Source organism: Protopterus annectens, chromosome 1.part0 (assembly GCF_019279795.1).
Source record: "Protopterus annectens isolate FY-2018-M chromosome 1.part0, PAN1.0, whole genome shotgun sequence".
In the NCBI taxonomy this organism is placed as follows: domain Eukaryota; kingdom Metazoa; phylum Chordata; order Ceratodontiformes; family Protopteridae; genus Protopterus; species Protopterus annectens.
In genome coordinates this window covers 1,881,321,267-1,881,348,959 of record NC_056725.1, presented here as the reverse complement: position 1 = coordinate 1,881,348,959, position 27,693 = coordinate 1,881,321,267, and the positions used below count along the sequence as shown (strand labels likewise).

Here is a 27,693-nt window from a genome sequence, read left to right as displayed (position 1 = left end):
AAAAAAGCTCTTATTTTATCCTGCGATACAAAACACTGCTTGGTGACATACCCTGCAACCCCACCTAGTCTCGCTGCTGTGAACAAGCCAACACACCCACACATACCATGCTTCACTCATGCTTATTTCCAGACTCAGAAGAACCTTCTTACCTGGACCAGAGACTCAGCTTCTGCGGTTGGCAACAGACCCAAACCTACCTTAAGCACTATAACTCATCTGTACTGCAGTAGTCAGTTCAAAGTCATTCTACCAGGGTTTCAATGAACAGTTATAGCCAGCTCAATTTTAAAATTATGCCCCCAGATTTTTAGTAACAACTAGTTATTATATCCTAAGTCCTGAATTATGTTACTCTTGCACAATTCCTGCTTTGATGGCTAATTTTGCAGACAGGCTGTGAAACTATGCTTTGGGCCAGAAGAAGAGTTGCATACTTCACGAGGAAGGTTGTAAGACCATGCTGAAAATCTCATCTCAAATTAAACTGCCAAAATCATAACTCTGCATTTACCATGGTGAAGGTTTGTGTACACCTTTGCCTACACTTTATTTTCAGAGCTGTAATTTGTACTATACCACCTGCTGTGCTTGGCTGCACTTCATGAACTCCTAACATTTCTGTAAGTAAATGATCCTGTGCAGCAGTGACATCAAGACATTCTGGTGATGGAACTGCACAGCAACAAAATATTTATGAAATGGGGTCCTGCTACTATTACACAGAAAATCTGTTACTGAATTTCTCAAAACTGCTAAAAGTTGTAAGTCTGCATTCATTATGGCAGATGTTCTCTCTACCTTTCAGTTTCTATAATCAGGAAAGTGTGTTGCAGAAAAAGCAACGTTTCTCACTACCTACAAAATACAAATTAGTTATTTCTTTCAGATGCAGGCAATTATGAATTTTACAGTAAGCACAGGTGCTTGTACACAGTGACTCTGAAATGATCCTATGTGGCCAGATTTTGTAAGGACCATACACTGTTCATGAAGTAGGTCCTTAGTCAAAGCTAATGATTAATGCCAATGCTATGAGCCTGTTTACTATTTAGTATCTCACAGATCCTTGTCATTGTCAATGTTTTGCCCTTTGCTTTACAATTCATTAGTTGCTCTATATCATCTCATGAATGGAGCGAATATGTGCAGGATATAATGACTCAGAACTCTTGACTGTGATACTGCATTTAATGCCTGATGAAATCACATTTGGAACAAAACACAGCTGTGTACACAATGTAGATGTTCATGTGTATACACTGTTGCAGTCCTGACTTGTGGGATTTCCTGCTGTAAAAGCCCTTGGTAGGCCTGACTACCAGAGAAAATTCTTTCCTCCTCCTAAGGCTGTTGGATGCCCTAACTGATGTCAGTATTTCTGGGTTTACAGGGAGCCAAGCCTACATCATGAAATCATTTTTTCTTGTCCCCTAACAGGCAGGAGCCCCAAATGAGCAGTAAGGAATGATTGACTGACTAGTCATTGTTGCTCTCTGGCAGAAGCCTGGAGCCTAGAACTCCCTTTCCTGGAAGTTTCTGAGGTCCATTGCCTGGGTCTGTGCAGCTGTTGTTACTGCCTACGAGTCCTTTCCTGGTGGGTTTTCCTCTGTCTGCCTCTAGTTTGGGAGGGAAAGGACCAGTGTTTAGTGAAGAAGTTCCTACTGAATCTAGGAGGCTGAACTTGGAGGAAGTCTTTCACAGTCTGCATAGACTTAGCTTTGTCCTCCATCTTTTTAAGAACAGCCTCAGCTTTAGGTCCAAAGAAGAATTTCGTTTGAAAGTGAGCATCAAGAAGGTTAGATTTAACATGGTCAGGAAGGGATTGTTCCTTAAGCCATGTATGCCTTCTAATAACTGAACCAGTAGCAGTTGTCTGTCTGGAATCTGCATAACACCATAGCCACAGTGAAAGGAGTGCCTAGCTGCCTGAGAACAGGAGTGGCAGAGATCCAAAAGCTTTTTAGAAAGGGTTTTATCCTCGATTGAAGAAACCCTTTGTTTAAGTTGATCCAATATAGTTTGCTGGTATTTAATCATGTGAAATTGACAGTTGAGAGCCCTCACAGTAAAGGTGGTTGATGTATAAACCTTTTTTACAAATCTGTTAAGGACCCTGCATTCTTTATCCATTGGTAAAGGTTTTCTGGAGGAACTGACTCTAGCCCCTTTGGGTCCTGGAGTGACCACCTCTGGATCAGCAGATGGATTTTTGAAAAGGTATTAATGGGAGTTCTGTACCATATAAAACTTGGTTTATGACGGGCTGGAAGAATAGAGTCAGGATTCAAGGAGGAGTCCTGGAAGACATACTCAACCACCTCTAAAACGGGTGGAATAGCAAGAGGTTTGTGCCCTCACAGATCCAGGAACTTTCTAATTCTCTTTTTAGACTGAGGGTATTCCTGTGCTTCCCACTGGAAATGTTCCCTTATACCATGGAGAGTCTCTACAAAGGTGATATCCTCTGGAGGGGAGGCAGAGGCCAGGTTCTCTTTTGAAAGTGAATCCTCAAAAGAAATGAAGGAGGGTCCTTCTTCAGAACCAAACCCTTATAGGTCTGAATCCTCATCAGATTCAAAAGGATCTGGGAAATCTTCAGAAGTAGGATCCCTTTTCATTTTACCTGGGGAGGCATCCCCAGTTGCTTGTCTAGACCTAACTATGGAAGTCAGTTCTTCAGCTAGTCTAAGTCCTGTTGGTATGAGTGAGAAAGGTAGCTGGCAGGCCTAGGTGAAGGCCCAGCAGCAGTACTTTTCTTAGGAGTCACATTGGCCTTAGACTTAGGGACATCAGACATCCTGACGCCTGTCTACCTAGAGGAAACATGACCCAATGTAGGCTGAAGCCACAAAGGAACATCATCTAGAAGAGATCATTCTTCAGAAGCAGAGGTCTGCAGAGCAGCCCCAGACCCAACCAATGAGCTGAAAGCAAAGCCCTGTGCAGAATTAGAGGAACCTGACACCATATCAGACTACGACTGGGTCTCAGAGGCTTTTGCCACCACCTCAGATACAGAAGGGAACTGTGAAAGTGCCTCACCTTCTTCAACAATCACAAGCTTAGAAAGAGAAAGAGAGAGAATGGTTGTCATCCAAGGGCCTAAGCTTAGGTCTCTTATTTTTTTCCCTCTTACGCCTAGGCAGCAGAATCTCCGAATGACCAGTTGACTCCATCAGATGCTGATGGGAAGATTCAAGACTGAGGAATCTAGCTAAAATCTCGTCCTCTGTCTAATCATCCTGGAATTAAAGTGGGCACAAAAGCGGCAACTAGGGATGTCGTGATCTGGGCCTAAACAGGTTACAAAAAGTGAGTGGAAATCTCTGTGTGGGATTTGCTTACCACAGCTGACACAATTATTCACTGTGTCTGACATGAGCTTAAAGAAAAAGAAAGGAGTTCCCCAACAAGGTAGTTATCTTTCCAATTACTTCTGTCTGGTGCAGACAGACCGATGCACTGAAACACTGCTACAGGCTCTGACAGCAAGAAAAGACTGGTTTCATGATGTAGACTGGCTCCCTATATACCCAAGTGTACTTTCATCAGTTAGGGCATCCACCAGACTTAGGAAGAAGAAAGAATTTTCTCTGGAAGTTGGGCCGGTCAAGGGCTTTCACGGCAGGAAATCCCACAAGTCAGGACTGAAACAGTGAAACACGAACAATATCACATGTTCACCACTCTGTTATTTCACTACCAATGTACATTTGCAATGATCAGTGCTTATTCTGCAGTACAATTTGCTATCATCTACATACCTGCCAGTGCAATCTGAGTGATCTACATACCTGACACAGTGCAACCCATCTGAGTGAGCTCATCATCTTCCTCATCTTCACTGTCAGTCTTAAAATATGTCATTGATGCTTCAGAGTCAGGCTCAGTCTGAGTAGAGTCAGATTCTTGTGTAACACAGTTTCTAAGAGCCACAAGGCGGTGATGTATTGCTGTGTACAGGCGTCCTATGTCTTTTGCACTAGCCTGTAAAATAAATAAATAGGAAATATAAATAAAAGCTTACATGATCAAGGCCAGTCACCAATATTTCAAGCACTCAACTAAGTCATATCTCCAACTTGTAAATAAGTCAGACAATAACTCAGCTAAGCACAGTCTAAGGCACTGGTGAGAAACAAATTCCACAGAGAGGTCACCCCAGTTCTCTTGGAATGGGGGAATAACTCCACATAGAGGTCACCCAAGTTCTCTTGGAATGGCTGAATCTCACAAAAGCATTTAAATCTCTGCTGAACTAAACTTTACTACATATCTCTGATAGCAAAGTTACCAGCACAGCGAAATCAGTACATTTAAAACAAGTTGTTGGGTGGTGCTCGGTGGATCAGGGGAAATAAAGCAGGACTCTCATGAGGCTAATTAAAACTAAAACAAAAATATTTGTTGATTTAAAAAAAAAAAAAAACCTTCACATCACCACCTAATGCTACTGCAAATATTGTATGGTACTAATTACTATTAGTAGTTGAAGTGGTGGTGAGTAATAAAACAAAATGCAGCATAATGCTTATGAGAATGTGCCTTTGAAGTCCATAGCAGCTTTTTGGTTAGACTCAGTTTCCCTGCAGATAAATTAACTTCTTCGCTATGTTGGTTTATGGATGTTCTTAACATTTAGTTCTTATGATTTCATTCACCTACATACAAAGTCAAACTGATATTTTTTCTACACCTGCTTCCTCCATGAACTAGTTCCCTTAATGATGCCATTTTGACTATGCCTCTCTGGCACCCATGCATATGTTCCCTCCTCTCACTATACACAGATTTCACAGGTTATGTTCAACAGAGTTTGTGACAGTCTCTCTTTACCCCAGGTCAGTAATCAAGGACCCTCAGTCCCCACCACTGACACTGGTAAGAGACAGTCACTAAGAACAGGAATGGATTTACACAGTATTTCCAAATGCAGCTCTCTGCATCAAGCACAATTTCCCCCAAGAGCACGCACTCAAGACCTAGGACTGGACTCTCTGTCTCTCCAGATCCCAAACTGGGATCACTTTGGAGCACTGTGTCCCACTTCCAAGTAGCTGACACACCCACACCCAGATATTTGATTTTCTGTCTCACACACACACACCCTCCTGGGAAAGGCTGGTACAGATCTACTAGCTATACCCCTTCTGCCCAGACTATAAAGTAACTATGCTGCCACCAGTCAGACACTCTTAGGCTCTTACAAGGCTATCCAATTATACCGAGTAAAATCAATACTAATATAACTGTTAGAGTGTAACCAAAGCAGCCAGGCTTTTTGGAGTGGCCAAGGTGTCACTAAAATAATCACAGGTACTCTCAAGATCTTAAAAGTATTCTCTAAAAGATCAGCCATAACAAAAGGGATAAAAATATTTAATAATAAATAATAAAATAGAAAACATTAAGTACAATAAACACCAGAGTTTCAATCACAGGAAAATAAAAATAACAGAGTTGGACAGATGCAAAAAAAAACAATACTTAACTAATCTCACTGGGTTTCCTGACTGTCTAACTGTTCCCTAGCTAACTTAATTAATACAGCAAGGCAAGATAGTATGCTGAGATACTTACTTCCACAAAGTAAGGTGATGAGCTAAACTAAAACTGAACTAACAATGGACTGTGATAACTGACATAGATCTTTTATACTAGGTTCCAAATAAAACAAAACAAACTGCTGTGAGAATTCTATCCTCTCAGTACTGGTTTTAGAATGACATCACATTTGATCACCTGACTCTGGTACAATACACATCAGAGCTTTGCTAAGAACTGTTGCAGTATCTGAAAGCAACAGAACAATTTCAAAGACCTCTACTATTCCCTTCCAGAATTCTTAGTTTAAACATAAACATTTAATCACTTATAATAATACTGTTGATACATTTTTAAAACAAACATCTGTGCAAGTCAGTGTGATAGCCAAATGACACAAAGTTATTTACAAAACTCCAGCTAACTATGCTGGCATATGTTACACATGCTGTACCCTATTCTCCCTGGCACAGATGGCAATACCTCACATTGTCACAGAGTGTATACAAAATTATTGGAACTTCTGAAGACAAGATTATAGTATATTGGAAAACACTATTGTGTGGCTTTGCTACTTGCAGAAAAATGTGTAACTTGTTTCTTAAATGTACATTTATTCATTTTCAAATTGTCTGCTTAATGTAATTCAGACATTCATGGGCATCTTGAACTGGCAGCAGGGGTGCCACAAAATGGAGTACATGACATTTTATCACACAGAACTAATATATATATATATATATATATATATATATATATATATATATATATATGTGTGTGTGTGTGTGTCGGGGGGGGGTCTAACGGGTAAGAACAAATTGGCATAATGCCAACATGCTTAATGTCAGCACAGTAAATTCAAATAGTACAAGACTGGCATGCTTCTGTGCATGCTCAGAGGTTACTGCTTAGAACATGCAATGTATAAAACAGTGTTTTCATGTGGGGGGCAAGCCATCCTATGCCACCCCCACACCTCCTGCTACTTATATATACTAACTCTGAGATCGCATGATCCCCGGGGAGGGGGATCATCCTTTCTTGCACAACTGTCGACCTTATGCAGTGTTGACCAAGATGGGTTGACCATACAGAGGTCAATCTTACAATCAACCAATCTAATGTTACCCCTGTATTATGTATAAAATATAGATAGATGTCTGTGTGTATATGTATGCACACACACACACACATATATACAAATAGATAGATATAAATCTATCTCTCTGTACAAATAGAGAGAGTGAGTATACCTTTTTGTGGAAGCAGCAAACTAAATGTAGTTTAGATGCAGACCCTCAGATCTTCAGTAATTTTGAATGGTATATTACTATGGAATTACTTTATAATAGCACCAAAAGTGAGACTTACTTGGTCCAGTTCGGCTTCCTTGTCAGGTCTACTACTTCATCAATCTGATTTGAGAGCCACTGTCATTGCTCACTATTGCTTTACTGTCTCACTTTTCATCCAGCAATGGTTTGCATTATTGCCTTGTGATCAGACTGGGAAATTTACAATCATTACTTTTAACACTGTGGTATATATATATGAAGATTTAGCCTAGCCATTTGCTGTGCTTATATAATGCAATGTGCAAATGCAAAAATTAATGAAAAATTAAACTGTTGTGCCATACATTATTCATATCCAACAAGCATCACTTTGCCTGCAGTGATGACCAATGGCATCACTGACTTTTAGTATGCTATTGTACCTGTCAACCTCTCAAACTGGATAGTTTTAAAAATAAAAACAGGACACATTTAAAATCAAGACTACATCCTCAAAATATGTAATATAAGTCACTTGTTCATTAATTTTCTGATTAAGCAATAATATACAATTGGGTGTAGGTAATGCCAAGAAATACTTGCTGCTGGAAGTCAAACAATTTAAAACCAAGCTGTAAAAACATCAAGTGTTGGTCAAGAAATGCAGTACAATCCAGTAAAAGTGTAAAACACAGGTTTAATCCAAGAAATACAGTACAATCCAGTAAGCGTATAAATGCTTTCATTTTAAACCCTTTAAAACTTCATCAGATACAAGTTGTAACAGTTCCAAAGCCATTTAAATAAACTTCACTGGTCATGTGATCCGTTTGAAATTTTAAAGCAACATTCTCCTATTATACATATCCCTCAAAAAATATGTTTTCATTAAATTCATGCCCTATTATAAATGCTGTTTTAATTGTTATGCTATTAAAATTAGTTTAGTGTGAGTTTCCTAACACACACGCACACACACACACACACACACACACATACACACATACACACACACACACACACACACACACACACACACACACACACACACACACACACACACACAAAACATCCAGTCCTAATAAGTAAGCTGCTTTCAGTGTGGTTTTTGATCGTGAACACACCAAAAACAGTTTAAACATTGGGATTATCTATTTTGGGTGTGTACTGGAAGTGATGGGAAAACAAGAAATGCAACAAAAATTGTACCTTGAGGGATAGCAGATGCACATAAGAAAAACACAGAGAGCACTTTATTTTTATGCCTAAACTTTCTTGAGGTGTAATTTTTTTTAAAACATTTTTCAATTTTTTTGAGGGGTGGGGGGTGGAAGATCATTGTTAGCTGCAGTCAGCTAGACTTCTTGTCGACAATACTGGATTTATTATGGGCACACCAATTGTTTTGACTAATCAGCATGCACATCTTTCAATTTGAACAAAGTATTATTACATAACTGTTTTATCTTTTTCAGAGTCATTAACCAACAAATCTGTGGTTGGTTACTACGTCTCTATTTAGAGTCATGGGAAACCTGCAGCCTATCCAGGCACTCATCTGGGGTAAAGAAAAGAAGCTATAGTGTACACAACACTGACCCTCAGGCAGAACATACAGAGTCTGCACAGAAAACATATCAGTAGGGAATCAAGCCAGAGAAAGTACAGTTGTGCATACTTACCATAAATATAGATGTTCGAGTGTAGTCACTGTTGCAGTCATCACCTGTGGGTTATCCCTGCTGTAGTAGCCCTCAGACAGCCCAAATACCAGAGTCAATGTTATTCTGTGTCAGCTGCTGTCACTTGCTGCCTGACGTCAGGTCATCAGTGCTATAAAAGAAGGCAGCCGACGCCATTACATAAGTTTTTCTTGCCCTAACCAGTCAGAGGCCCAAGTAAATATGGTAAAGTGGTCCTAGTGGCTAAAAGCCACCGTTAGAAACTCATGTCTCCCTAAAGAAAGAAGATATAATGGGGGAAGGAGGGTGGGAAACCAGGACTGCAACAGTGAACACACTCGCACATCTACATTTATGGTAAGTGTACACAACACTACTGTGTTCTTCATGTTTCACTGTTGCAGTCATCACCTGAGGGAGGATTCCCAAAGCAGAGGAGAAGGGTGGTAGGATTAGTAAGAGACCTAGGAATGGGTCAGCATGCCCTGCAGAGACGAACCCTGCCCTAGCCTTAGAAAATAGAGGTAGGCGGTAATGCTTGATAAAGGTATGGACAGAAGTCCAAGTGGCAGCTTCCAGGATGTCCCTGGTGGGAACTCCTCTGAGGAATGCTGTGAAAGTGGAGGCTGCCCTAGTGGAATGGGTTTGAACAGACTTGGGGGGGGGGGTTCCCATGCAATCTGTAGCAGAAATGGATACAGTGTGATATTCATTTGGAAATGGGCTTCCCCTCTGTCCCTGGGGCAATGCTGACAAGTAGTTGGTTTGTTTTCCTGAAGGGTTTAGTGTGGTCCAGATGGTATCTGAGCTGTCTGTGCACATCTAGTGAGTGCAGACTTCTTTCCCCCTTGTTTTGAGGGTTAGGAAAGAAGGTGGGTAGATGTATGGCCTGGTTGAGAGTTACATTAGATACCACCTTGGGCATAAAGGAGGGGATTAGTCCTCAGGAAGACCCTGTCTGCATGGAAGATGATGAAGGGATCAATGGCCATGAGTGCCTGAAGTTCTGAAACCCTTCTGGCCAAGGTGATAACTAGGAGAAAAGCAGTCTTCCAGGAGAGGTATCTTAGTTTTCTGAAGCACCAGGTTCGAAGGGTGGTAGAATTAGTTTTTCCAAAACATAATTCAGGTCCCAGGCTGGAGTGGGTGGCCTACTGGGAGGTCTGAAATTAGAAGCCCCTCTGAGGAATTGTTTAATCAAAGGATGGGAGAACAGGGGCCGTTCTGTATCAAAATGAGCTGAAATGGCTGAGGCATGGATTTTAATACAGGAAAAGGAGAGGCCACTATTAAGTAGCTCTGCTAGGTAGTCCAGGATAAGAGGGATGAAATGTTGTGAGGTATTGCCCCCTCTGGACTGGCTCCAGAAGCAGAATTTTTTCCATTTTCCTGTGTAAGGTTTTCTGGTGCTGGGCCTTCTGGCCTCTGTGATAATGTCTAGGACATGTCTGTTTAACAGGGGCCCCCCTTGTTTGCCTTTAGAGTATTAGCCATGCTAATAGTTTGAGAGTCTGCAAGTCCGGGTGCAGCATTTTCCCCCACACCTGAGTTAAGAGGTCTGAGATCAGATGAAGCTGCCTGGGAGGCTGTAAGGTCAGGCTGAGCAGTAAGGGTTACCAATGTTGTCTGGGCCAATCTAGAGCAATGAGGATGGCCTTCAGTCTCTCCTCCCTTATTTTGATCAGTACCTTGTGAATAAGAGGCAGAGGAGGGAATGCGTACACAAAGAAGGTGTTCCAGGGGAAGGTCAAGGCATCCACCTTCCACGCTAAGGGGTGATACTCCCTGGTACAGAATTTTTTCAGCTGATGGTTGAGATGCGAAGCAAAAAGATCCACCTTTGGAGTCCCCCACGCCTGAGTGATTTGTAAAAAGATTTTTCTGTGAAGCTGCCATTTGTGGGGGTCCAGCAAGTTTCTGCTTAAGTGGTCTGCCAGGGTGTTGTTGATCCCTGGTAGGTACTGGGCTATCAGGTGTAGCCCCATGGAAGAAGCTGCCAGCCAGAGGTTCATGGCTAGCCTGCACAGAGGGTAAGATTGGATCCCTCCCTTTTTGTTGATGTACCACATTACTGTGGTGTTGTCTGTTTTGATAAGGAGAACCCCCGGCTTGAGATGGGGTTTGAAGGATGTCAGGGCCTTTTGTACTGCCATCATTTCCTTCTGGTTGATATGTAAGGGAAGGTGCTGGGAATCCCAAAGACCCTGAGTGCACCTGCCTTCTAGGTGAGTGCCCCAAGCAATGTCTGAGGCGTCTGTGGTAATGGTCTGCCCGGTTGGGCGGAGGGTGAAGGAAAGACCCTTTTTCTGGGCACAGGCCCCTGCCCACCAGAGAAACTCAGCTCTTATACAGGGGATCAGACATAGGGAGGTCTCTAGAGGCTGAGAGTGCTGACACCAAAGATTCTTTAGGTACCACTGAAGTTTTCTCATGTGAAGCCTGGCCAGAGGAATTAGAAGGATGCAAGATGCCATGTACCCCAAGGCTTGCAGGAACTTCCTCACAGTGAAGTGGCGTCTGGAAGCCAGCTGGATAAAATAGAGAGGCAGGAAACTCTGCTTTTCTAGGGATAGGAAGGCAGTTTGGGATGCTGTGTCCAGCAGTGCTCCGAAGAAAATAATCTTTCTGGAGGGCGTTTGCCTTGATTTGTTCTTGTTGATGGTGTACCCTAAGGAGGTTAGGAGGGTTTTGAAAAAGAGGAGGTCCTTGAGGAGCTTTTCTTTGCAATCTGCCTGAATGAGGCAGTCATCCAGATAAGGGTAAATCTAAATATTTTTCTGTCTGCAAAAGGCTATGGCCGAGGCTAAGCATTTGGTGAATAGCCTGGGAGCAGTAGATAAGCCAAAGGGTAGCGCAGAGAACTGAAAGTGTTGTGAGCCTGCTCTGAAGTGAAGGAATTTCCTGCAGGATTCTGTTATGGGGATGTGGAGGTAGGCATCTTTTAGATATAGGGTAACTAACCAGGCATTTTTGTCAGCATAGGCAGCAGCTGCTGCAAAGTTATCATTTTGAATTTGGGGACCACCAGGAAGGTATTCAGAATGGATAAATCCAGGATGGGGTGCCAAGTGCCCTCTTTTCTGGGAACAAGGAATAGTCTGAAATAAAAGCCTTTGCCTGTTTGATCCGAGGGGACAGGTTCTACTGCCCCTTGGGATATAAGAGTTTGGACTTGTTTTAATGCCTCTGCCCACTGATTTGGATGTATGTCTGGGTACCCTCTTGGAATTGGGAGTTCGTTGAAGGAGAATTTGTATTCCTGAAAAATGATCTTTAAGACCCATTGGTCCTTTGTTACAGAAAGCCAATTTTCTTTGCAGAGGGAGGCCCTTCCTTCCTCCTTGTTTTTGGTGAGTGAAAAGAGGGCAGAGGGGGAGACGGAGTTATTGAGAGTTTTTGCCATAGAGGGATGGATTAGAACTCCCTGCCTTTGGAGTGGAAGAGGTCCACTGTTTGGTTGTCTGCTGTCTCTGGGATAGGAGTCTGGGTGGTCTGTCCCTGCGGGGCTTGCCATGCCCCTGTCTGCTAGGTGCAGGAAAGGACCAGTGTTTCGAGGGAAAATTCCTGCTGACCTAGGAGGTTGTACCTGAAGGAAATCTTTTACTGTTTGTTTAGATTTTGCTTTGTCTTCCATCTTTTTAAGCACCTCTTCTGCTTTTACTCCAAACAAGTGGTCCATATTCAAGGGTGCATCAAATAATTGAGATTTGACATGATCAGGGTGAGGTTGTTCCTTCAACCATGCATGTCTCCTAATGACAGATCCTTTTCTCCTGAGTATGGAGAAAATTGATGTCTGTGCAGTAACAGAAACCTGGTTCAAGGCTCCTGAGAGCACCCCAGCACTACCAGGTTATAACTCACACCATGCGTTTCGGCCCCAAAATTCGGACTGAAGCACAAAAGGAAGGGGAGTATCTATTATTCATCAAAGATACCTACACCTCCAGGTTAGTGGCACTGCACGAAGCATAGGAAATCATCCATGTGCAACTAACAGCGGGCAAAACTGCCTTTCAGTTTGTAGCCTGCTACAGAACACCCTCCCTATTACAGGAACCCCACTTGGCATTCCTGAGAACACTGGAGAATATGAAGGTCTCTCCAAACACTATGTTATTGGGTGACTTCAACTACCCTAACATTGACTGGGAAAACTACTCAAGCCCAAACACCCTCGCCCAACGGTTCCTTGAATTTATAAACTCTAATGCAATGGAACAACTGGTCACCACTCCCACAAGAGGGAACAACATATTATACCTGGTCATCACCAACATGGGGACTCTTATGTTCCACACCAGAGGTAAACCCCTCATTGGTAAGATCAGACCATAAACAAAGTTCTGTGGACATCCATATCCCGTCCCCACCCCCAGTCAAGGAAATCACTGTAAAGAATTACTCAAAAGCCAACTTTGCACTTCTCAAGACTGAGGTGGAATCCTTCAAAGCCCCTGGGCCAGAGGATAATACAGCCCAATCCGCAGAATCCTTTACAAATGCATTCTATGAGCACCTGCAGGAATGCATGGATCGTGCTATCCCAAATAAAACCAAGGCTCACTCCTCCAAAAACAGGAGACCAGTCTGGTGGACCCCAGCCATAAATAAGCTATACAACAGAAGGAGGAATCTACTACATGACAGAGCAAAATCCCAAAAAGGGAAGGCATCTCTGATCAGTATTAGCAAGAAACTTCAATCCTTCATAAAATCATCAAAGGCCAGTTTCGAAAGAAAAATTGCCCTAGACACTACAGATAATCACAAGGCCTTCTTTAGTTATGTCAGGAACATGGGTGGAAACTCCCAGATATGCTCTGAATTGTTGCATAACGGTACAAAATATACCGAACCTACAGATATAGCCAACATCCTGGCAGACAGATTCAGTGCAAACTCTACCCCCAAAGAAGCAAATGCCTATCCCAACTGAATGCAACCTCCCTGACATCACAGATGCACAGGTAAAAGCTGCCCTCTTCCAAAGCAAAAAACACAGCATCTATGGGACCGGACGGTGTACCAGGCTGTGTCTTACATGAGCTCCAAGAAGAACTGAACCCTCACATTAAGTCACTGTTCAAACTTAGCCTTACAGCTACAGTGGTCCCACTCCACAAAGGTGGTGCCACAACGGACCCCGGAAACTATCGCCCCATAAGCCTGACTAGTCTGGTCTGTAATGCTATGGAGCGTATTATCATGGAACTCATAAACAAAGACATTGGGAGCCTCCAGACACTGGACCCTACCCAATTCGGCTTTGTTAAGGGCAGATCTTGCCTCTTAAACCTAGTTGATTTCTTTGAAACAGTTACCAAAGCCATAGATGAGGGCAAGGTAGTCCACACAGCCTACCTGGACCTCGCAAAAGCCTTTGACACAATACCCCACTCGGGCATCATAAATAAGCTTACCAGCTTAAATATCAACCCCTATATCACAAGATGGGTTGCAAACTGGCTCAGAGATAGAACCCACATGGTCAGAATCGCAGGTGCCATGTCCGAATCCAAACCAGTTACAAGTGGCGTCCCACAGGGCTCAGTTCTGGGACCGCTCTTGTTCGTTATATACTTCTCTGAGGTTCAGGCTAACACGGGGGGATTATGGCTGACAAAGTTCGCAGATGACTGCAAACTGGGGGCCATAATCGAATCTATAGCTGACACAAGCATCCTCCAAAAGGGTCTCACAGAGACGGATGCTTGGTGCCAGAGCCACGGCCTCAAGCTAAATGCTAAAAAGTGCATGGTCATCCCCTTTGGGAAAAACAAGGTGCCCACAAATTACCACACAGGTGGTAATCCATTAAGTACGGAAGAAATAATTAGAGATTTGGGGACCAACGTAGATGGTAATCTCTCCTTTGATAATCACGTTGCCAAAGTGGTTAGAAAGACCTTCTATATAGCCCACCTTATCACGAAAGGGTTCGCATCTAGATCAAGAGAGGTCATTGTGCCCCTCTGCTCGTCACTCATCAGGCCCATAATTGAATACAATGCCCCTTTTGGGATGTACCATACCAGACACCTGCAGCAACTGGAGAGACCCCAAAAGTACCTCACCAAGAGGATCATGGGCTACAAACAGATTTCCTATGCAGCTCGACTAAAGAAACTCCAGCTCTACTCAGTTGCTTACCGCCTACTCAGAGGTGATCTATGCCTGACGTACAAAGCCATGTCAAACCCAGAATTAATGGACATGCTCCACCTCAAAAAATCCAAGTCCCTTAGAGCTACATGCTCCAGGGATCTAAACCTCAGCACAAAAATAAATAGGACATGCTGGAGGGACAGATTCATTTCCCAGAGGCTCCCCTCACTCTGGAATAGAATCCCAATTCATGTTAGACATAGCCCCTCGCTGACCCTCTACAAGCAAAATTTGGACACGTGGATGGGAAATCGCAAATTCACCCCTGGGATCTCTCCAGTGTCCTTGCTAGACAGAGGCACAGTAAACTAATCTCAAAAGGGTACCTTCTGTGACCTACTTTACAGAGGCAGAGTAGGCTAATCTAATAGGGAGGTGGAAGCCAAATACACTCTGGCTAGGCTTATAAATGCCTTAGGGCAGATAGCCTAGTATCTACCTATGAACCTATGACACTGCTGCCCTGCTTGAGGCTTCTAGGGCATCATATCCACAGTGTAATGAGTGTTTAGCCACTTGACAAGTAGAGTGCAGTAAATCTGCTGACTCTTTCAAATTGGCACAGTCAGGAATGGTTGAAATCTTTTGTTTTAATATTTCCAAAGTATGTTGTTGACATTTTAACATGTGGAACTGAAAGTTGAGTGCTCTGATAGCTAAGGTTGCAGAGGTGTATACTTTTTTTTACCTCATCTGTCCAGATCTCTGGAGTCCTTATCAGAAGGAATAGGATTATTTGCAGAACTAGTCTTAGCTCCTTTTGGCTCCTGTGTAATGACCTCCGGGTCTGCAGCGGGATTTCTGTACAGGTACTTGTGAGAATCCGGTACTTTAATACCGGACAGGTTTTCTGGGAGCAGGTGGGAGGGTGTCAGGAGTTAAGCTGGATTCATGGAAGACATCATTAACCACCTCTAAGATTGGAGGGATGGCCAAGGATCTGTGCTGGGGCAGGTCTAGAAACTCTCTTAGTCTTTTATTAGACTGAGAGAAGTCCTGGGATTCCCAGTGGAAATGTTCCCTGATGGTGTGAAGGGTTTCCCCAAAGGAAAGATCTTCTGGTGGGGAGGCAGAAGGAATGGATTCCTCTGCATCTGAATCCTCATAACCAGAGTTTGTTGTTCCTCTTCAAAATCTGAATAATCTGACTTCTCAGAATCCTGTTCTGTCAGTATTTCAGGAGAAACGTCTCTTTTCTTTTTAGAAGTTGTGGCCTGACTACCCCTGATAAGGCTGATAAGATCCTCTGCCATTTTAAGCATTTGAGCTTGGGGTGGTGGAGCAGGAGTAAAATGGTGGCTAGAGGTAGTTTTCCTAGGAGTGGCCTTGCCTCTAGGCCTAAGAGTATACATTAGTCTAAGAAATGGTAGTGGGAGGAGAAAATGTCGGTTTTTGTGTAGATTCAGTAGTGCTAAAAAACCTCCTTGGAAGCGGGTGCCTGCGTTGCGGCTCTGGACCCAACCAAGGCAGAGACAACCAAAGGTTCGGAAGATGAAGAAGATTTCCACGGCATACCAGACTCTGAAATGGTCTCAGTAGAAGGTATTGAACTGGGCATCAGGGGCTTCGAAGGCGCCTCACACTGAATTCTGGAGAGCTGATGACCTGCTTAGCGGTAGAGTCATCGGAAGGCTTAGCCTTGTGTGGTCTGTCTCTATCTTTATCCTTACTTTTTTTGAAATGTCTACGGATTGTTGGTTGATGGATGCCATTTCGGAATGCGAAGACGGAAGACGAAAATACCTGGCTACAATAAGACCTCTACAACGAATGGTTCTCGTGCTAAAGAGGGCACAGAACCAGCAACGGGGGAAGTTGTGGTCTGTGCCTAAACAAGTGATGCAGTATGAATGGAAGTCTCGGTGTAGTATTTGCTTTCCACAGGCGAACAATTGATAACTTTTTTGGACATTGGTTAGTGCAAGAAAAAAAGGATCTCCAATGGGGTATTTAGCTTTGGACGTTTTCAGCTATAATTCAAACTCTGGTAGCAACCAGCCGGCACACTTGTGAACTGCTTCTGCTAAGGGCTCCATGGCAAGAAAGACTGATGTAATGGCGTCATCCGCCTTCCTTTATAGGACTGACGACCTGACGTCAGGCAGGAAGCGACAGCAGCTGACGCTGAAAAACATTGACTATGGTATTTGGGCCGGCGGAGGGCTACCACAGCAGGGATAAACCACAGGTGATGACTGCAACAGTGAAACATGAAGAACATCCAAGAGTTGTGGTAGCAGTTCTAACCACTGCATCACTAAGCTGTCCTTTATCTCAGGGACAATACCAATGGGCACAGTGTAAAATGGTTTAAAAACTCAGTGCTCACTATTTAAACCTTAGAAAACTCAGATTAAAGAAACAGTAATTTTTTGGTAGGCCACAATAAAAAAAAATCAAGGCAATGTCAAATCCAACCTTGGTAAGTAAGAGGAGCTGACAGTTGTGCATACAGCAAAAGAGGGTTTACATATAGTGTCATTCTAGGACTGGGCAGGCATATGTAAAAGAACTATGCATACATTAACTGAAAAAATGATTTAAACTCTGAGTACACTAACCAGGATTTCACAGAAACTAGATATGGCTTTCTATTTTTTTAATTAAGTACCCACTAAAATTCCTATAACAATTAAATCATATTAAATAGTTTTTGCTTCTTTCAGCTGTGTAAGCTAATGTGTTATGGTTCACAGTGGCATATAAAAGGCAAGGTTTATTCAGTTACACTGGTAGTAGTAATGTGTGTTGCAGGACAGGCATTAGAAACTCTGAAACAAACAGTAAAAACAGAACAATCTCCTGGTACTTCCTTCTCACATCATCTCTGTTTGCACACACACAGTTACTGATCCACACTCCTACTTCCTTATCCACCTTTAAATACAACATAGAAATATTAACTTTAGATGATGTGAAGAAGAGAATAAGGATGAACATTGATAGCTATATCAACATGCCACACAGGGATAAAAGATAAAGTGTTGCAGAGACGTTCTCATTATGTAATACTTTCTGTACTCCCTGGAAGTCAGAAAGGAAAGTAAAGGGTATGCTTCAGGCAACTTAGGGCATGAAATGTAAATGGAATGGGACATCTTTTTCAAATGAGATGGACAAAGACTAGATAATATGCTGTGAAATTAAAGGTATGTTGCTACTTACAGGACAGCCCAAGTGACAAGCCATGATGCAGCCAGTCAGCCAAATAATGAACAGATGCTTACATCATTAATCAAGGTAAATATATAGACAAACCTGTGACCTCTGCAGTCTGAGTACAACATAAAAGGATAATGCAGAAAGTACAAATGGGAGAGCAGGAACAACAGTGACCTCAGAGCATTTAGATGCAGTAATGTTATATGGGGGCAGAACAATAAGGCAGGAAGCTTTCAGAGTCACTGATGTTAATGTTAGGCAGGAGGTAGGACAGAGCCACACAGCCTTAAGACAGAGTAAATAGTACATAAGGCATGTAAAAAAACAAAAAGCTTTCCGAGTTACTGGCATTATACTAGACAGGAGGATACACAGTCTGCACAGCCTCCTGAGTCAAAAATGCTATATAAACAATACAAGAGGAATGGAGTCCCATGACCTTAAAAAATCCACACTATACAGTAGTAGGCAGGAATGAGGGAAGATGGTGAAGGCCTTCAGAGTACAAAAGAAACCCCATAGACTTCATAAACATTAATACTGTGCCAACAGCTGGAAGGACTGGGACAGAGAGAGAGACACACACCTTTTCCTGTGTTCCTGACAGGGATTTGCAGGAGTTGCTGACTCAACAAAAAAGATGCACATGAAGAGGATTTCTTGCCTTTTTAACACTTCTTACCTGTATAAGAAAAACTTGAACTGATTTGTCTTCTAGGTCTGTGGCAGTGCAGCAGAGACTTTTGCGATTTGCTCTTTCAATTTGCATGTTAGCCCAAAGTCTGGAGTTGAGAATTAATCTCAGATTACCTTGCTGCCTCATCACTGAAATGAAAATAAAAAGAAATGGGTCGGGTCCAGTTCAGCTTCTCAGAGCAGTGACTGAAGTGGCAATGTAACAGAGACCAGACAGTAAATATGCATGCATGCAAGACAAAGCAACACAAAACATTATTTCAGAAGACTCAAGACCATCAAAAATAATATCAAAGAAATGGAAAGAAAAAGAAAAAGTCCTATTTTGAAATTTTAAACCTCTCTAGGCTTTTGAATATTAGTTAAAACATTGTCCTTCCCCGTACTGGATATGCCAAACTGAAAATACTTGCAGCACAGCAAATTAAAACTGAGAAAATCTAAAGGTATTACTGCTCAGTGTTAGGAGTCTAAACAAATAACTTCACTCCCTACAAGCTCTCCTCTCCCTAGAGAATGTAGACGTGTGTGCAGTCACTGAAAGATGGTTTAAAGCTGTGGAAAGAATCCTGACAGTACAAGGGTATAATGCCTTCCACACATTTAGACCAGCTACTACACAGACAGGAACTAAAGGTGGAGATGTCTCACTTTATATAAAAAATAAATATACCTCAAGGCTAGTCAAACAGGATGATACACTTGCATTTCTCCACATTCAAATCACTATAGGCAAAATCTCATACCACTTACTTGCAAACGATAGGTACCCTCTCTAACCCAGGAAAACGATAACACGTATTTAAGGTTACTGGAAGCACTCACCATCCAACCCAATACCACATTCATGGGAAACTTTAATTATATCACTATTAACTGGGAATCATATGTGACCCCAAACGCTCAGGCACAGAGATTCATGGATCTTGTAAAGACAAACTCTGTGGACCAGATTGTTAATATGTGACCAGGGCTACAAACATACTGGATCTAGTCCTCACTAATGTGGAGGAGCACTGCAATCCCCTGGTGTACTCTCCTGTCTGGTAAGATCAGACCACAAAATGGTCTCCTTAGAAGTAAAACAAAACCCAGAACCCCAGCTAACCCTGGAATGTTCAGGAACTACTTAAAGGCTAACTTCCTACTGTTAAGTGATAACTTGATAAAATTTCAAGCCCCCATAAACCCTGATCACACTTCTGCCTATGCAGAACCATTCACTGAAACCCTATATAATAAGCATGTTAATAGTTGCACAGAGGCAGCTGTACCCATCATGAATAAGTAGAGAACTAACACAAAAAAACAAGCTGCCCTGATGGACTCTCACAACATCAATAGGCTATATAACAGAAGGAAGAAAATCATGGCAAAAATTATGATGTGTAGCACCCAGCAGGATAAAATAACTCTCATCAAACTAAAACAACTCAGAGGACAAGTCAAGTCTACCAAAGCCAAATTTGAGGCAAATTTGGCCTCCCAAGCCAAGGACAACCCTAAGGAATTCTTTAGCTATGTCTGCAACCTCAAAGGAAATTTGCAATTGTGTGCAGAGCTCATTGTTAATGGAGCCATCTTTAATGAGCCAGAAGGTATAGAAAACCTACTGGCAGACAAATTCAGCTCCAACTCTACACCTCTCTCTCCCTCAACCTCCCCTCGGGAAATACTATGAAATATAACTCCTCCTACTATCACTAGGGAACAGGTCCTGAATGCACTCTCTAAGGCCAAGAATACTGCATTGTGAGGCCCAGATAATATTCCAGGATGTCTTCTAAATAGCATGAAACATGACCTATTAGGCCCTCTGGAATTGCTATTTAACATTAGCCTCCAAATAGGTTTCATGCCTGATGAATACAGAACAGCAGTAGTCATCCCTCTGCACAAAGGTGGGCCATTTACAGACCCTGGAAACTACACACTCATAAATCTCACCAGTCTCATGCATAAAGTCATGGAAATGATCAATAATGACATAGGAATCCTCCAGAGAATGGACCTAACCCAATTTGGTTTCATCAAAGGCAGGTCATGCCTACTCAACCAGGTGAACTTCTTTGAGAAGGTCACCAAAGCAAAGGATGAGGGCATAATGGGTCACACTGCCTACCTTGATCTGGCTGAGTTGTTTGAAACAATACTCCACTCAGGCATTGTTGACAAATTCAAGAGGTTAGGTATAAACCCTTATGTCACCCGGTGGATAGCCAGCTGACTCAGAGACAAGACTCAGGAAGTTAGACTTGGGGAGAAAACCTCTAAAAACAGGCCAGTCACAAGCAGAGTCCCACACAGATTGGTTCTAGGGCCGCTCCTTTTTGGTATTTACATTTCTGAAGTCAAGGCCAATGTCAAGGGCTTCTGACTGACCAGATTTGCAGAAGAGTGCAAATTAGGAGCAGTTACAGAATCCCCAACCAGCAATAATGTTCTCCAGGAAGGGCTGATACAGAAATAACTGGTGTCAGAGCCATGGACTAAAACTAAATGCCAACAAATGCATAACAGTATCCTTTGGGAAGTCATCCACCCAAACAACTATCACATTGATAACACACCCCTAACAGTCACCACAGTACTTGGGGACTTGGGGACACAGATAAGCAGTAATCTAGACTTTGACCACCAAGTGTCTAATGTTGTGAGGAAATCATTCTACGTTGTGCACCTTATAAACAAAGGAATGACATTAAGGTCCAAGGAGGTCATTGCTCCACTGTATTCAGCATTCAGTTCATCACACCTATCATTGAGTGCAATGACACCTTTGGTATATATCTAACCAGGCACATCCAACAACTGGAAAGATCCACAGAGATTTCTCACTAAAAGAATACAGGGCATAAGTAACATATCCTATGTAGATCACCTCAAAGCTCTAGCCCTGTATTCTGTTCCCTACAAGCTGTTGAGAGAGATCTCTGCTTGGCATACAAAGCATTGCTGGAACCCGCCCTAATGGATGTCCTGCATATCTGAAAAACAAACATCACTAGAATTACTCATTCTAAAGACTTAAACCTTGCCTGTGATAAACATAGGATAAGCTGGAGAGACAGGTATATATCCTAGAGACTACCACATCTGTGGAATACACTCCCCGTCCATATGAAGCAAGAGTTCCTCCCTAACTCAAATAAGGTATAACTTGGACAATTGGATGTGGAACAGGAAATTCATCCCTGGTCTGGCACTTATATCTCTAATGGACACAGACAGCTTATAAATGGTTCATCTCCCAGGCTTCTGCTTGCAAATGTTTCATCTCCCAAGCCCCTGCTTACACTTATCAAGGGTACAAGATCTTGTTAGAGATTTGGGATGCATGTCTATGTTTAAAAAGGCCATCGTGGTCATTAACCTAGTACATACCTGTGAACCTACATGATCATGCATCTGTTTTCAATACCTATTTTATCCTCTTTGGGGTGAATGAAAGACCAGAGTCCATTCCAGTAAAAAATAAGTGTAAAACAGTTATGTGTGGGGTACCAACCCATGACAGCATATGATACCATATTGTTTTATACATATTTTTATACAAATAGCTGTTCCACTTTACTGACAATAACATAAAATGGTCAAAGAAAAAGATAAAGAACAAAAACATGTGCAAACATTCTGCTACCTGAGCCAAACATTACTGAATTACAGGAGGACATAATTAATATGCAGTGTGAAGCACTATTCAGGCATCTATGATTTCAGTAAGACTTACAGTTCCACTCTGCACATAAGTACTGTGAATAAGGCGAGTAGAGTGTACTAGACCACAAGGCAACATGCCGTGTTAGTTACCTGTAATACGAGACAGAAGGTTATTTAAACTGCCTCAGACTAAAGAATAGCAAGTAGCCATTCAGGTGCCACAGGACTCAGTCTAGACTTTGTTGTGAAACTGTGCCATTTTGGGATTTTTGAAGGGCTAAGAGGGAAGATTGGCCTCTTTACTGCCAAAGAACACTGGTTGTTTGCATAGAAAGATAAATCTCTGACTGTAACCCAGACTTCCACAATTAGTTGTTCAAGCAGCTGAGGAGTCAGTGGGGTGTCCTGTTTTGAGAGACCAGTATTTTCTATTCTTTCTAGGCCGGGTGGAGGTGATTGAGGGCTATTACATATGGCCAAGACACTATCTGTTGTAAACTTTTAGATGATCCTGGAGCTACTGGTAGGCTCCCAAATGTTAGGCAGCAGGGGGTTGGAGGCAACATCTCATGTGGTGATGAGTACAATGTCTCTACATGCTCCAATAGAGTTAGGATTCTTCTCCCTAAGATTACAAAATAAATTCTTTCCCTAGAAGAGTATATGATGTCTTCCCTTCAGACTTTCTCTCTTCAAGAGGCACTGAACTCATTAAGTGGTGGTGACAAGGACATTAGCTTTTCAGAGAGGGAGGCCCACCTGTTGAAAGAGCTGGATCACACAGCACCCTAACAAGAAGGGTCAAGTAAGTCATTTGGGAACATAATGATAGATTATTATGCCAATATATGACACAGCTGTGATGGAAAAATAAAAGGATGATGGTATGTACAAGTAGTAATATAATAAACCAAAACTTAAGGAAGGGGACTCCAATGGGGAACAATTAGTAAGGCTGACACATATTCCAATATGGAGATAACTGGCAGGGCTGATGTAGATGCAAGATGGGACAGCTGGTAAGGGTGTACTTAAGATATTAAGTACACTTCAGATTGTTGTATCCTTCCAAAAAAACAGAAATAAACCAGAAATATCTTAAAAAAGGCCAACTACATGGCTTTGGTTGTAAGCCAAAATTATGTGAGCAAAAGAGAAATTATGACATATGAAACTAAAGACATATTCAAATATATCAAAATCATAAACAGGATATATAGTGTCCTAACCTCTTAAAAGCAAGCGACAAGGTACATGACAAAAACTCAGGGAAGGACAAGGAAAGGGAAATGGTGAAGGAACAACTCTTTATTTAGAAAAACAGCAGTGAATACAGAAAACAAATATCCAATGAAGTTGGACTATGGTAAACATAGGGGATAAATATTACATAGCACAGATGTATGGGAATCCTTGCAAAATAGAGACAGTATGCATGCAAGGACAGTGACCATATAGGATACAAGGGGGCAGATGACAGAATGGAAGGGCCCAACGCTCTTCATCTGCAGACAATGTGTATGTGTTCAAGCAATGTAACCCATTCTAAATAGTCAAGTGCCTTTATCCTTACACTAAAACACCTTGATTCTTAGTAAGCCATACGGTACTTCATTGGTACCTAGAAAAATTATTTTAGCAAGGCAGTGGTCTCCTTCTTAGGTTCATAGGTTGGTACTAGGCTATCGGCCCTAAGGCCTATGCAAGCCTAGCCATAACAATTCCCTGGAAATTTTTTCCCACAATATTTACTTCTCTAGGCCCCTGTCTAGCAGGGCGACTGACATGATCCCCAGGGTGAATTTCCTATCTCCCATCCAATCATCAAGGTTCCTTTTGAAGAGGGCCAATGAGGTGCTCTGCTAGATATGTATGGGCAGTCTATTCCAGAGTATAGGGAGTCTCTGGGTCAGGAACCTATCCCTCCAGCATGTTTTGTTCATTGTGATAAGGTTTAGATCCCTGGAGCGTGTGGCTCTGAGGGATTGGGATTTCTTTAAGTGGAGCATGTCCAACAGCTCAGGGTTTGACATGGCCTTGTATGTTAAGCAGAGATCGCCTCTGAGTAGACGATATGCCACAGAGTATAGCTGGAGTTTTTTTAGACTGTCAGCATATGGCATCTGCTTTAGGCCTGTGATTCTTTTATTGAGGTATTTCTGTGGCCTTTCCAGCTGTTGCAGATGTCTTGTGAGGTACATACCAAATGGGGCATTATACTCTATAATGGGTCTAATGAGGGATGAGTACAGTGGGACAATGATCTCCTTTTTTCTGGATGAAAAGCCCTTTGTGATGAGGTGTGCCACATAGGATTTCCTGACTGTTGCGGTGATGTGGTTATTGAAAGTGAGACCACTGTCCACTTGTTTCCCTAAGTCTCTCATCACACTTTCGATGTTTAGTGTTCTGCCACCTATGTGGTAGTTCATGGGTACATGTTTTTTTCAAAGGGGATGACTATACATTTCTTGGCATTAAGCCTGAGCCCATGGCTCTGGCACCAGGCATCTGTTTCGGTAAGGCCCTTTTGTAGAATATCCACATCATTTGGGGATTCAATAATGGCTCCCAGTTTGCAGTCATCTGCAAACTTTGTTAGCCAGAGTCCCTTAATGTTGGCCTGTACTTCAAAGAAGTAGATGCCAAACAAGAGTGGTCTCAGGACTGAACCCTGAGGTACTCCACTTGTCACTTGTCTGGAGCTGGATTTGGAGTCAGCTACTTTTACAGTCTGGGTTCTGTTAGTAAGCCAGTTGGCAACCCATCGAGTGATGTAGGGATTTATGCTCAGCTTAGTACGTTTACCTATGATTCCAGAGTGGGGGATGGTGTTGAAGGCCTTGGCGAGGTCCAGATAGGCTGTGTGGACGTCCTTACCCTTGCCCACAGCTCTGGAGACCAATTTGAAGAAGTCAGTCAGATTCAGGAGACAAGATCGGCCCTTCACAAACCCAAACTGGGTGGGGTCCAGTGTCTGGAGGTTGCCAATGTCTTTGTTTATAAGTTCCATGATAATGCGTTCCATGCCCTTGCAGATCAGGCTTGTCAGACTGATGGGACGGTAGTTCCCAGGATCCAAGGTGGATCCTCCCTTGCGGAGCAGGATAACTGTAGCTGTGCGCCCCTCAGGGGGCACGAAGCCCAAGGTGAGGCTATGATTAAACATGACACTTAAGTGGGGTGCCAGTTCATTTTGTAGTTCATGTAGTACACAGCCTGGGATGTCATCTGGTCCCATGGATGCTGTATTCTTAGCTTTGGAGAGTGCTGTTTCTACCTGTGTGGCTGTGATTATCGGAATTTGGCAATCTTTTGGTATTGAGATGGGCCCTTTAGGGGGTGAGAGGGGAGTGAAGTTGGCACTAAATCGATCTGCCAGGATATTGGCAATATCCTTGGGATCAGTATATTTAATGCCATTCTGTTGTAGTTCAGAGCAGATCTGAGCATTGCCATTTAGATTATTGACATAACTATAGAATGCCTTGTGGTTGTCTTTGGAATCTTTGGCAATTTTATTTTCGTAACTAGCTTTTCAGGATTTTATGAGGGATCTCAGCTTCTTACTGAGGCTGGTGAGGGAGTTTTTTGCATTATGGGATTTTCCTCTTTTCTGCAACAGTTTCTTCATTCTGTTGTATAGTTTGTTTATAGCAGGGGACCACCAGATTGGCTTCCTTTTTTTGGAGAAGAGCATCTTGGTTCTATTTGGGATGGCACAATTCATGCACGAGTGGATGTGCTCGTACAGTGCCTTAGTGTGGGATTCTGCAGTTGAACTTCCAGATCCTGTCTGCGTGGGTGTTGTGAAGTTTATCACTTCTAACTTCAGTAGCATGAAGTTGGCTTTGGAGAAGTTTTTTAAGGAGGTTTCCTTACTGGGGGGTGGGGGTGGGATGTGGATGTCAAGGGTGATTTGCTTATGGTCAGACCTGACCAATGAGGGGATGACCACTGGTGTGGAGCATCTATCTCCCATGTTGGTAATGACCAGGTCTAGGATATTGGAGCCCCTGGTAGGACAATGGATTAGTTGATCCAGGGCATTGGAATTTATGAATTCCAAGAACCGTTGGGAAAAGGAGTTGGTACCCAAGTAGTTTTCCCAATTAATGGCAGGGTAGCTGAAATCACCTAGTATTAGGGTGTTTGGTTGTATCTTAATATTTTCCAGTATGTTTAGGAAGGTGTAGTGAAAATCTTGGGGTATGGTGGGGGATCTGTAGCAAGCTACAATTTGGATTGCAGTCTTACCTAGTGTTAGTTGCACCTGGAGAATTTCAGATGCATTGTGTTGGGCAACTAGCCTGGAGGTGTGAATATCCTTGGTGAATATGGACACTCCTCCAACTTTAGTGTTTCGGTCTTGGTTTTGTGGTCGAAAAGTCTGGTAAGAATTGTAGCCTGGTATTGCAGGGGTGCTCTCTGGAGCCTTGAACCAGGTCTCTGCACAGATATCGATGTTCTCCATTTTTAGGAGTGCCTCGAGAGAGTGCATTTTGAGGTTTAGACTTCTAGCATTACCTTCAGAATTTGCATGCTTGTATCTGTTACGGTGGTGGTTTTGTCCTTTGAACCTTGCAGCTTAGCTCAAGTGAGCTATAGTGTTCCCTACTGGGTGCCAGAAGCATAACTTACAGAGTAAGTTCATTCTTCAGGTAAGCCTAAAGCGTGCATAGAGTCTCACACAGAAATACGGGAAGGCAGGTGATAGTACATGATACAAGGTTGTGCCAACGAACATTATTCCGTAAGCAGTAAAACTCGATCCCCGAAAAAAAATAACTGACTGTCACGCTGATAATGATGACAAAACAGAAGAGACTGTGATGGTTTTATAACTTACCTAACCTTGACTGAAGAGTTCCATCTTCATTGCTTGCTGTATCATTTAGACGCAGATACCCTCTTCCTCTTTCAGTCCAGGACTGCGTACGTTTGTCATGTACAAAAAGTTTGCAGCTGATCTGATGAAAGAGGGTGAAAAGACAAGTTTAAAAAAAACTGCCAAAATTCTAAAATAAAAACTAAATCTTATTTACATGTAGGAAGTTCTGAAAAACAAAGGCAGAAATCAAGGGCTGCTTGGATTTAGAAACATTTTAGAATTCATCTGCTTTATTACTTTAGGGTAGATAAGGAAAGCATAATGCATTCTTACTGTGCATATATAAATAGTGATGCTGAAGTAAAGCTACTTGCTCTGCATGTCATGGCTAATACTTTGCTGTATTCCAAGTGATCATCTTCCCTCCTCTTTAATCTCAGTCATCATCCCTTTCATAAGCATATACCTCTTACTATTCCAAAACTACGTGTTTTATGTCATTGATAACCTGCATTATACTGCACAAGTAACATCATTTTACAACACTCATTCACTTCATATGTACTTCTCCCATAGACATTACTTATGCACACAATTTCATTCTGCAGGAGAGATCAGAGTGAAGATGTATGACATCAGCAGATTATACACTTGCCTCAGTTCAACAGTATAC

The 27,693-nt window shown here is 42.4% G+C and overlaps 1 protein-coding gene across 4 annotated transcripts in view; it reads right to left on the bottom strand.

Annotated features, from left to right (window-relative positions):
- RANBP3L (RAN binding protein 3 like) overlaps window positions 1–27,693 on the bottom strand; it is a 268,930-nt gene that overhangs the window by 28,440 nt on the left and 212,797 nt on the right. For all 4 annotated transcript variants that reach the window (XM_044069962.1, XM_044069963.1, XM_044069964.1 and 1 more), the window contains 3 exons: window positions 27,039–27,159; window positions 18,516–18,658; window positions 3,798–3,990 (listed from right to left, as the gene is read on the bottom strand). In XM_044069962.1, the coding sequence (XP_043925897.1) occupies window positions 3,798–3,990; window positions 18,516–18,658; window positions 27,039–27,159 (457 nt within the window). The remainder of the gene's footprint in view (window positions 1–3,797; window positions 3,991–18,515; window positions 18,659–27,038; window positions 27,160–27,693) is intronic.